At 36.6% G+C, this 10,274-nt stretch overlaps 3 protein-coding genes across 6 annotated transcripts; 2 read left to right on the forward strand and 1 right to left on the reverse strand.

Moving 5' to 3' along the window:
• On the forward strand, nucleotides 1-2,112 carry LOC113289584. The gene is made up of 6 exons (XM_026538881.1): nucleotides 1-160; nucleotides 302-382; nucleotides 869-997; nucleotides 1,197-1,259; nucleotides 1,458-1,585; nucleotides 1,727-2,112. Exons 1-6 carry the CDS (start codon nucleotides 68-70, stop codon nucleotides 1,908-1,910), a joined length of 678 nt encoding a protein of 225 aa, XP_026394666.1. The 5' UTR covers nucleotides 1-67; the 3' UTR covers nucleotides 1,911-2,112.
• A 186-nt stretch (nucleotides 2,113-2,298) lies between these two features.
• Nucleotides 2,299-3,797, forward strand: LOC113289583. Its single transcript, XM_026538880.1, has 5 exons — nucleotides 2,299-2,550; nucleotides 2,706-2,918; nucleotides 3,035-3,097; nucleotides 3,195-3,322; nucleotides 3,426-3,797. The coding sequence occupies exons 1-5, from the start codon at nucleotides 2,446-2,448 to the stop codon at nucleotides 3,619-3,621; spliced, it is 705 nt and encodes a 234-aa protein (XP_026394665.1). The 5' UTR covers nucleotides 2,299-2,445; the 3' UTR covers nucleotides 3,622-3,797.
• On the reverse strand, nucleotides 3,161-9,860 carry LOC113289581 (1,4-alpha-glucan-branching enzyme 1, chloroplastic/amyloplastic-like). Of its 4 annotated transcripts, none has more exons than XM_026538877.1 (14): nucleotides 9,635-9,860; nucleotides 9,231-9,312; nucleotides 8,716-8,820; nucleotides 8,447-8,516; nucleotides 8,024-8,293; nucleotides 6,943-7,849; nucleotides 6,461-6,577; nucleotides 6,271-6,333; nucleotides 5,778-5,885; nucleotides 5,546-5,647; nucleotides 5,019-5,086; nucleotides 4,675-4,756; nucleotides 4,071-4,187; nucleotides 3,161-3,968 (listed from the first exon to the last, which is right to left on the reverse strand). In XM_026538877.1, exons 1-14 carry the CDS (start codon nucleotides 9,704-9,706, stop codon nucleotides 3,789-3,791), a joined length of 2,343 nt encoding a protein of 780 aa, XP_026394662.1. In that variant the 5' UTR covers nucleotides 9,707-9,860; the 3' UTR covers nucleotides 3,161-3,788. The 4 variants fall into 4 exon arrangements, with proteins under 4 accessions (XP_026394662.1, XP_026394661.1, XP_026394663.1 ...); XM_026538876.1 differs by having other exon boundaries at nucleotides 8,716-8,926; nucleotides 9,190-9,312; XM_026538878.1 differs by having other exon boundaries at nucleotides 8,716-8,926; nucleotides 9,635-9,692.
• Nucleotides 9,861-10,274: the final 414 nt, after the last annotated feature.

Below are 10,274 nucleotides of genomic sequence, written 5' to 3' on the forward strand. Positions count from 1 at the left end.
ATAATTGAGCTGAACTAAATTTACTTGCTCAGTCTTTCCAGCGAGAGCAAAATCTTTGAAATCAACGATGGCGAAATTCAGTTTCCTGGGAAACAAATACTGGATTCTGCGACATGGTAAAAGCATCCCTAATGAGAAAGGCCTCATCGTTTCTTCTTTGGTTTGTTTTCTTCTCTCCAATTTCGTTTGTTTCTTTTGTAAACTTGTTCATTATTTGTTTTTCTGATCTCTAATGTAAACCTTAAATTTTACTGAATTAGTTTGATTTTCGCTAAAAGGACTAGTAATTTTCATTAAACAGGAAAATGGGGTTCTTTCAGAATACCAATTAGCTGATGAAGGTGTTCACCAAGCAAGATTAGCAGGTGAATCATTCCAAAAGGTAAGTTTTTTGGTCGATTTTTCATTGTATGATTGTACACAATTACAGACATTATACGAATTTAGGGTTTACAAGTAACTAGATGTACCTATATGACTAGAAATCCAAACCAAATGGCATAGGAAACATCACAATCAAATGAAAATTAATTCGACTTTATACCAACATTGGGTAAAAAACCTAAGATCTTTGCAACTTATTTGATAGATGAGGAGGGTAATTGGACACCCTTTGAGCATATCAGCTATGTTGGGATTTAGGGATCACATGACGATGGTTGAAGGCTTGATGTTGATCCATAGGATGAAGAGAAATAGTAGTAGTATAGTTAGTGAGACATGATGTGAATCTGTAATGTGGCAACAGAAACGGCTCAAATGACTTGGATGTTTTGTTTATGAATCTGAAAAGTTTATGTGGATATCTGTGACATAGGGTATCGATTTCATTTGATTGAAGGGGTTCTTCATTTACAACTACATGCAGGTATTGAAGGAAAACAATATACCAATTGAAAATGTTAGAATTTGCTACTCTCCATTTTCAAGAACAAGACACACTGCTCAAGTTGCTGCTTCTGTTCTCAATGTTTCCCTCGCAGGTCCTCAGTGTAAGGTAAATAATTATATCCCTTAGATGGCTAAAGTTCTTTTATGAGGCGGTTAAATCCTTTTTGCAGTGAACTTCTTATGAGGAACTAATAAAAATATCATCTGTTCTAAATTTGAAACTTTGTCAATCTTTGTATGATATACTTTCTCTTTCTTGATTCTTCTGTTTGAGTTGTTGTTGATGATGCAATTGTCATTGATAGGTGATGGAAGAACTTCGGGAGCGTTTCTTTGGGCCTTCATTTGAACTTCAATCACATGACAAAGTAAGTAACTCTTTATGTTAAATTCTGTCTAACTTGATGTTAAGGGACAAAGGACTCAGATGCAGCACCCAAGTTGAGTAACTTCTGATTGTCGAGGTTATATGTCTGAAAGTCTTTCCGGCATGAATCTGTTGAAGTCCTCGCGACGTTAGTTCCCCTTCAGTTTGACATCGTTTGTTTTAATTTTTCATTAAACAGTATGCAGAGATATGGGATCACGACGAGAAGGGCCCGTTCATGAAGCCTGAAGAAGGTGGAGAAAGTGTGGCCGACGTCGCTTCAAGACTTGCTACTGCTGTGGAAGCCATCGAGAAAGATTTCCAAGGGTAATAACAAGCTTTTGTCTAGTAGACAATGTATTTATACATCATATTAGCAAGATAATGATAATCAAATGTACTTTCGTTCTCACTGTTGATGTTTGATACCCGTATATATTTATTATAAACATATGGATGTGGTTGCAGGTGTGCAGTATTGGTTGTCAGTCATGGGGATCCACTGCAAATTCTTCAAACAATAATAAGTGCAACTGATAAAGCACCTGGTGGTGATTTCAAGACAAGAGTAGAGGCGGTGAAAGTGCCTTCCATCTTGTCACAGCACCGGAAATTTGCCTTAAATACTGGAGAACTCCGACAACTCGTTTAAATAATTGCATAGTTAAGCAAATAAGTTATCTCAGGTCAAATTGATTGTTAGTTTTAGCTGGCTGATTTTACTGCAACTGCAAAGTGAAAAGCCATAATGCTTAGATAGCAGTTGTGAAGTTTATCCATTTACAAGTGATATTCATTGTTACTCTCGATTGCAAATTTGTTTTATGCTTGTCATTTTACTTTCTTAGAGTGTATCTTTTGGATTTATGTTCCTTGGATGTTCTCTTTGTTGGTTATGTAGAACCAAAATCACTAGTCGTTGTGCCCGCTGCAATGTCTTAGATAAAGAAAGGCAGGTAGGTTTTTGTCAACATTTGATGCCAATTTTCCTGGACTGTGGTTTTGTTTAGCTATAATATAATGAAGAGTATAGAATAACTTGGAAAAAGAGTTTAAGTAGGCTCTGACGTCGCTCTAAAAACTTTTTTTTTGCAATCAAAAGAATTCAGATCATAACAGTCTCACAGAATTCTGAACATATCAAAGTCTATCAATTTGCTCCAATTCAACAACATTCAGAGTTCAAAATGGCAACAGCCTCTTCTGTGAGTTCTGTCCCTCGGAACACATACTGGGTTCTGAGACATGGGAAAAGCATTCCAAATGAAAAAGGCATCATAATCTCAACAATGGTTTGTCTCCACATTTCATCTCTTCACATGAGTAATGTTATTTTCTGTTTCTTCCGATTGCTGATTAGCTATGATTTACGAAACGATAGTTAGACATCATGAATTAGCTGCTAGATCTGAATACGCATCAATTTACTGAGCTAGGGTTTCAACAGGAAAATGGAGTACTTCCAGAATATCAATTGACAGCTGAAGGGATCAACCAAGCGAAATTGGCTGGTGAATTATTCCAAGTCTGGTTGAAGGAACATAATATACCAATAGAAAATGTCAGGATTTTCTACTCTCCATTTTCAAGAACAGAACAAACTGCTGAAGTTGTTGCTTCTGTTCTTAATCTTCCATTTGAATCAAGTTCTCAGTGCAAGGTTCTGCTCATAAACTATATGGAATGTTTTTTTTTACTTCTTTGCACTAATTGTATTTGGATTAGACTAAATCATTTTGTTATTTTGGATGAAGTGATTGATGTTAATTGATACAGGCCATGGTAGAATTTCGCGAGCGGTTCTTCGGACCTTCATTTGAGTTTAAAGATCATAACAATGTAAGTACAAAGTTGGGATTGGAAATTTTAGTCACAGAAGGGCCATTCTTTACTGCATGGTAACATTAACTGGTTATTTTCATGTTTCATCAAATAGATCGGTAACATATGGGATCAAGATGAGAAGAATCCATTCTTACGGCCAGAAGAAGGCGGAGAAAGTGCTGCAGACGTTGCTTCAAGACTTGGAAATGCCGTGGAAACCATGGAGAAAGAGCTTCAAGGGTAATTACCATCTGTTTATGCATCCTTCAGTTCCCATGCATTTCTGTTTGGGGTTGATTTATATATATATCTCATCATAACTGGTATGTCTTATGATCTGCAGATGTGTGGTAATGGTTGTTAGCCACGGTGATCCGCTGCAAATCTTGCAAGCAGTACTGCACGGAATCAATGAATATAAAGGACCTGCAGATGGAAATTTCAAGTCCAGGGTAGAAGCCATCAAAACTCACTCCACCTTGTCACATCACCGCCAAAAGTTCGCCCTACTTAATGGAGAATTACGACAAGTTCTGTAATCAAAGTCTGCCATACTTTAATGTATTAGGACCCTAGCCTATATACAGGGAGTTGAGGACTGCATTGTCCTCTGGCGCACAACACATGGTATTTGTGCAGTGTTTAATTTTCAATAATTCAGCTACATTTATTTATTCTGATAAACTTAAATTTAATTCTGGTTGTTCTAATCCTCTGATGCATCATCTCCGACCTCAACAACTCTCATCTGCCTTGAACCAGCAAGATCTTCTAGGCCAGCAACTGATTCTTTAAGTGACTTTTGTTGAGCCACTACGCCTAGTATCTCATGAGCGCCTACTAATTCTTTATTACCACTCTCTGCTTCTTCAACCCGGCAGTACACCTGAATGTAATCAGCAAAAGGAAAAACATTGTAACTTGTAAATGAAACACCCGCTAAACATTTAAGTAATAACGACTCGAAATAAGTGGAGAACTACCATACCACACAGGTACGCGCTGGTGCTAGTACTTGAAAGGAATTGGGGCGGTTGTTGAAATTTGTTTCTGGCACCCCTGGTATTCCTTCAGGAGAAGTGAAGTGGTGCACATCATGAGCGACCTGCGTTACATAATCAACACTCAATCATCAAGAAGTCAAGGGTCATTGCTCGACACAAGTAGCTATAAATATGTCCGCAATGAAGATTTGATTGTTGAAAGAAAAGAACTAAGGGTTCATAAATCATCACTAAACTTCACCCAGGTTTAGTTTATTCTATTTCAGTATAATGAAGAGTTACTTCCACAGGGATAATTTTCCAGCTGAGGTAGTAATTTTTTTCAGATTCCTACGAGGTGTCGTAATTTGTGAAAAAATTTAGTAGCAAACATTATCACGGTAAAGTTTTCTAGTATTAGTTTCATAGCCATGTTGACGTTAAGTTTCAATGAATGTCACTTTAAATTTTGTGCAAACCTCAGCATCTGAATGGGAATACTGGAGAATCATGACTAGCGAGTGGATAGGGCCAGGCCATTTATCTTAGTATAACCTAGTTTATCAATAAAAAGCAAAAGAGTTGCATACAATAATTTAGATTCCTTACTCTTCCGTGTCCACCAAATTCTCGAGCATCACTATCCAAGACAACTCTGTACTTCCCAGGCAAATCGCATCCAACTTTATAGCTACACGTTTCACACAACAGATCATTAACAGCGAAGCAGTTATGTCCGGTACCAGCGAATAATTGCTCTAATCATATACTACTCGAGGTGGCAAACTTAAATTCCAGATGTTCGAATATCCAAAAGCCATACACCAACAAAATGTGCACTTTACCAGCAACAAGAGTAGTTTTTCCTATCTAATTGAGATTCTTACACAGTTTTCTCTCTTCTTCTTTTTGACTAAAGGAGCTGATGCAGATAGTATTAACAGAATATTTACCCATTATATGTATTTGTTGAATGAAAATTGAGCACAAAAACTAGATCCCCACGCTCAAATACAATAACCTGGAAAAAAAGATAGAGACGAGTACCAATCAAATCATGAAAGTGAAATCTCAAAATAAGTTGTTGCTGGGTTGAACTTGCTTAGGTTTTTCACTAAAGCTAACTTTGCGTTCATTTAGCTTTTGCCATGTTCATACTCATGGCTGACACTTGACACTAACTATCTAGAAAAATGATGAATCCACTAGAAATCCATGAAAATCAAGCTTAAGAATCAGTTAAACATTGAATTGGTCACAAAAGACAAAAATATTTTTTTATTACACAAGTGAAATATTTCAGGAAGGTCTCTTGGGTCATGGAACCTACTCCTTGAACACCAGTGACTATCAGAGAAATGCCCTGGGACAGATTTTCACATTTTTAAGCGGCTGTTACTCAGCCAGCAAAGGGCCAGCACCGTGTCAGAAAACTAAATGAATATTGTAAAGTTTAGAAGACTAATAAATTAGTCCTCACCTTGTCTTTCTCACTTGCACAGCTAACAATCTGCTTTGTCGATGCAAGGAATGAAAATTCATCATCCAGCAAATTCATGGCTCTGTCAAATTCATTCATAAACTGCATGTGCATCAGAAAAAATGAAAACAAATTTTTTATGTTAGAAATCATACACACCTAAACAAACATAAAAAAACTACAAAAAAACTAAATGAAACAAACAGCCACTATCGGAAATGCAGTTGCGAACCTTGTATCTCAAGTGATCTGCATCAACAAGGTTCCACTGACGTCTGCATTTTTCATAGCTCCAACCATTGCCTTCTCTTGGAAAATCAATCCATTCAGGATGACCAAACTATAAAAAGCACCAGGATTGAAGAATTAATCTTGTTTTTTTTTTATTGACAAAAGAAGAGAAATAAAGACAGTAAGCAACAAAAGGTGAAAAGGGACAAAAAACAGGGCCCAAACATATATGTAACAGATAAATTGAACGAAGTAACTTTATTGAAATGAAATTTTCAGATAAACTTATGAGGGGATAACGAAACATGAATAAGTAACATATACTGGTACTGCCACTGTAATATTAGTATATCACAACCTCGTCCTTTAATTTAAGTAAGCACTCAGAGAAATGTCTAGAACACTAGGGATTCCAAGATGAGGAGAATCCACCTCAAGTAAGCCAGGAGCAAAAAAGATAAAGAAAATGATCATCTAGCAGGTACAAGACTTACTTCATTTCCCATGAAATTAAGGTAGCCGTCACCTCCTAATGCCATGGTTATGAAATGAATCATCTATGAGATAGAAAAAAAAGATTCAAGAAAAGAAAATCCATCAGAGAACAGCTTTTGATATCATATGATAATACACCAGTCAATGGATAAGATATTCCTCAAAACAACAAAAGTCAAAAGCATTAACCTTGTGAAGTGCAATTCCTCGTTCAACTGTAGGAGAAGCCTTTGACAAACAAGACATGCCGAAATACATTTCTTTGTCCATTAAGGAAAACGCAATAGTCTTATCACCCACGATAGACTGCACAGTGGTTTAAAAACGTCAGAGAAGTAATGCAAGTAAACAATTTTTTGGCAGTTCAATATGATGTGGAATAAATCAGAGAAATATGAAGCTTAAATTAGTTAGCTAATGAAATCAACAGATAATATAGCTGCTGGCCATGGTGAGACGTAACGGGTGGATCACTCCCTATTCACATGCATCATCTAAAGAAAATAAATCCACCGTAGAATTATTTCCTACAGTTTTTTTAATGAAGGCTAGTTGTAGTTTATAATTGAACATAAATTTACATCGACCTAATTGATGATGGTTTTGTCCCATGAGATTTCATGTCTTTCACAGGTCACAGAGGACTTCCTATAGAAAATGCAATAACGTACCTGATCATGACTCTCAGCATATGATATACACTTTTCCGTGTATCTCCTGTTTGTCAAACATGAGGTAATTTCTTCCATTGACCATTTCTCGTCAGTCATGTTCTTCAAGTAATCAATCCACTTGTCAGGTATCGCCATTGCCAGGCGATAATCAAAACCAAATCCTCTCTCAGAGACAGCTCGGCCAAGTCCAGGCATACCAGATACATCTTCAGCAATGACAATTGCATCTGGAAATATGTTATGGATCACGCTATTGGCAAGCATCAAATAAACAACAGCATCCACATCTGTAGCCTCGCCAAAATACTCATCATAGTTTCCCGTGAATCCCCTGTCAATTCCATGGTCATGATACAACATTGAAGTTACTCCGTCGAATCGAAACCCATCAAACATAAAATCCTCCAACCACCATCTCAAATTGGAAAGGAGGAAACGAAGAACTTCCCAGTTAGCATAATTGAATAATCGACTGTCCCACAACTTATGGTATCCCCGCTCTCCAGGGTGGAAGTAAGATTCTTGTGCACCTTGGCCAACATCAAATCCATTAAGCCCGTCAGTGACATTATTGCTTGCATGGCTGTGAACCATGTCCATCAAGACCCATAAACCTAAACTATGAGCTTTATCGATCAAGTACTTGAGGTCCTCTGGGGTCCCAGATCTACTGCTAACTCCAAAAAAGTTTGTGACATGATAACCAAAGCATCCGTAGTACGAATGCTCCATCACAGCCATCAGTTGGACTGTGTTATAATTATTTTCCCGTATTCGTGGCAAAACTTCATCAGCGAATTCTCTGTATGAATTTATGCGGGGTTCCGAGCTGCTCATACCTACATGAGCCTCGTATATGCGTGGGGACTTGGGCTTTGGAGGGCGAGGATGCTTAAATTGATACCTGAATGATGAAATGAAGTAAATATCATATCTTTCAAATTGCTTCAATCGTTGAAATCATTCTGTGTCCTATATTAATCTATTCATGACATTTTTCAGTAAATCCATAAAGAAATAAGAGTATCTGAAGAAATTCTATCAACCCAAACACCGAAATATGAAGAGAATTTAGCACCTATCTGAAGGTTTTGGGTCCCAGTAGACACCATCGTAAGGTGCTGCAAACTTTGCTGGGTCTACAGTGGCATATTTGATCCATGCAGGAATTCTATCAACCCAAACTCCATTTCCATGCTTAAAACGGAATTTAACTTTTGAACCATGCTGGATGGCTGGATTTCCACCTGAATCAGGAATCTTTATAGTCCAAACGCCGAACTGGTCCTTCTCCATTTTGTGGTTCGTACCATCCCACCCATTGAAGTCTCCAATAAGTTGTGCTTCCCTACATTGATGAAGTGCATCTTTCCAGTCAATACTTAAACCACCGGTGTTCAACTAAGCATGTGAATCAATCTACAGTTAGATACTTATTGATCATAGCGTGCCAAAGTAAGCAGAATCCGGATTGAACCTACAGATGCAATCAGAAACTCACTGTGCAGGAGGTGCCCATTCACGGTACACAATAGCGTTATCTTCTCTGTTGAATCCAAATTTCAGATAACCTGTAAAAGGGGCATAAAAAATGTTATTGTAACCTTCTGTTTTTTTAGAGAAACCTGCTATTCTGGTGAAAATGCCAATATCATCTTTCGAATTTTGTCATTTTGTAATAACTTACAAGTTCCATATAGTAAAACTTTAATAAAAGTTAAGAACATGTTATTCAGAATGTATGTAAAACTGTATAGGTTTCATAACGACCTTGTGCAAATTCCTCGAGCGACCCTTCATGTTTTTCGATGAGCATCTTTTGCTCGTTGTATTTCCTTGATCTATATTCAAGGTGGCCTTTATATGGTTTCATACCTGGATCCAAATCCATGATATCAACCTCTTTAGTATCTTCTTCAGTTGTTAGCATTGTTTTGTGATCATCAGTAAAACGAGTTGATATTGCATTGTTGTGTTCAACCTAACAAAAGAAGAGATGCATACAAGTTGCTAAACATGAGGATAAACATATTGAATATGTACACTAACTAATAATGTATGTTCGATATGGAATCTTAGTACAAATGTGAGCGTCAAAGCCTTAATTTCCACATATAAAACATTTGAAAAAAATCATATCTTTGGAATATTGCTTGAGATAAAAAAAAAAAACATATAAGCATATTTCCTAGTAAACTTCCCCTACTCAGTGCAATACAACATTGTGGAAGATATTGATGATACCTTCCCATGTAATGAGAGTCTCTGAAAGGGTAGGAAGTTACTTTGGGCAATAAACTTAGCCGGTCCGTGGAATATCCAAGTTATATTATTTAGTTTAGCAGCACAATGGTAGCTCTTAGACGTCTGCAGAAATCAACATTACAAATATTCATTACCAGTTAAAACTAACAAAAATAACAAGCATCAAAAACCAGATAAAAAAAACGATTTCAATCCATTTGAACAAGTATGAACATCAACAGGCATTATAAGATCAAGTTGTACTACAAAAATTTCCATCACCCATCTCAAAACATACTAAGAAAAATCCCTAAATTTTCAAGAAATCCCATTTTGATCCAAAAACATAAAATTAGTTCAGTGATCAATGAAAAAACAAAAACCCAAGTTTTATTTGAAGAATAAAACTGAACCAATGAATTTAAAAAGCTAGGAATGATTTTACCTTTCTGAAATGTTTAGAGGGAAGTACTGAAAATCCTTTAGCAACACTTGCTTCAGGAAAACAACAGTACATCTCTTCTTCCTCTTCACCTGTTTTTCAGGTGCTTTTCTGTTTCATCACTCTTCTTCTCTCTCTTTTTCTTTCTAGATTAGTAAAGTGAAAATGATCCAAGTGAAAAAACCTTATTTAAGAGAGAATTTAGGAATTTTAACTATAAATATCGCACGCTTGCTTTTATTGAGAAGAAGCAAGGATATCATTCAGGGACAAATAAAAGAAAGGGACAAAAGAATAAAAGGTAGAAGTAACATTGGTCGTCCACGTGTTGCATCATTTTCACACATTCATAACCAAAGTACAAATTACTTGAAATGATTTAGAGCAATGTTTATGGAATGAGTATTTTTCACCGCCAAATCGAGCGAGAGATCAAGTGAAAGAGTGTTGTTTGTATCGTAGGAGAGATCGAGAGGATGAGTGTTTTTCATCCAAGAGGCTGATTATGTGTCGTTTGAGAAGAAAATTCACTCAAGAGGCTGACATGTGCCTCATAGGATGAAAAATTCACCCAAACGGCTGACCATGTGCCACCCCAACCCATTTTTAGTTATCTTAATATATTTCTTTTGTCTTTATTATT

This window comes from Papaver somniferum, chromosome 6 (assembly GCF_003573695.1).
Source record: "Papaver somniferum cultivar HN1 chromosome 6, ASM357369v1, whole genome shotgun sequence".
NCBI classification, from domain to species: Eukaryota; Viridiplantae; Streptophyta; class Magnoliopsida; order Ranunculales; family Papaveraceae; genus Papaver; species Papaver somniferum.

Bases quoted from the DNA above. Each gene is read 5' to 3' on its own strand.
- LOC113289583 (XM_026538880.1), top strand. From the start codon at position 2,446: ATGGCAACAGCCTCTTCTGTGAGTTCTGTCCCTCGGAACACATACTGG. The intron at 2,551-2,705 runs GTTTGTCTCCAC...GGGTTTCAACAG, and splicing joins GCATCATAATCTCAACAATG to GAAAATGGAGTACTTCCAGA. The intron at 2,919-3,034 runs GTTCTGCTCATA...TAATTGATACAG, and splicing joins AATCAAGTTCTCAGTGCAAG to GCCATGGTAGAATTTCGCGA.
- LOC113289584 (XM_026538881.1), top strand. From the start codon at position 68: ATGGCGAAATTCAGTTTCCTGGGAAACAAATACTGGATTCTGCGACAT. The intron at 161-301 runs GTTTGTTTTCTT...TTCATTAAACAG, and splicing joins GCCTCATCGTTTCTTCTTTG to GAAAATGGGGTTCTTTCAGA. The intron at 383-868 runs GTAAGTTTTTTG...AACTACATGCAG, and splicing joins CAGGTGAATCATTCCAAAAG to GTATTGAAGGAAAACAATAT.
- LOC113289581 (XM_026538876.1), bottom strand. From the start codon at position 9,706: ATGTACTGTTGTTTTCCTGAAGCAAGTGTTGCTAAAGGATTTTCAGTA. The intron at 5,886-6,270 runs GTAAGTCTTGTA...TGCTTTTTATAG, and splicing joins TTAATTTCATGGGAAATGAA to TTTGGTCATCCTGAATGGAT. The intron at 5,087-5,545 runs GTGAGGACTAAT...CTTTTTTTCCAG, and splicing joins GTGCAAGTGAGAAAGACAAG to GTTATTGTATTTGAGCGTGG.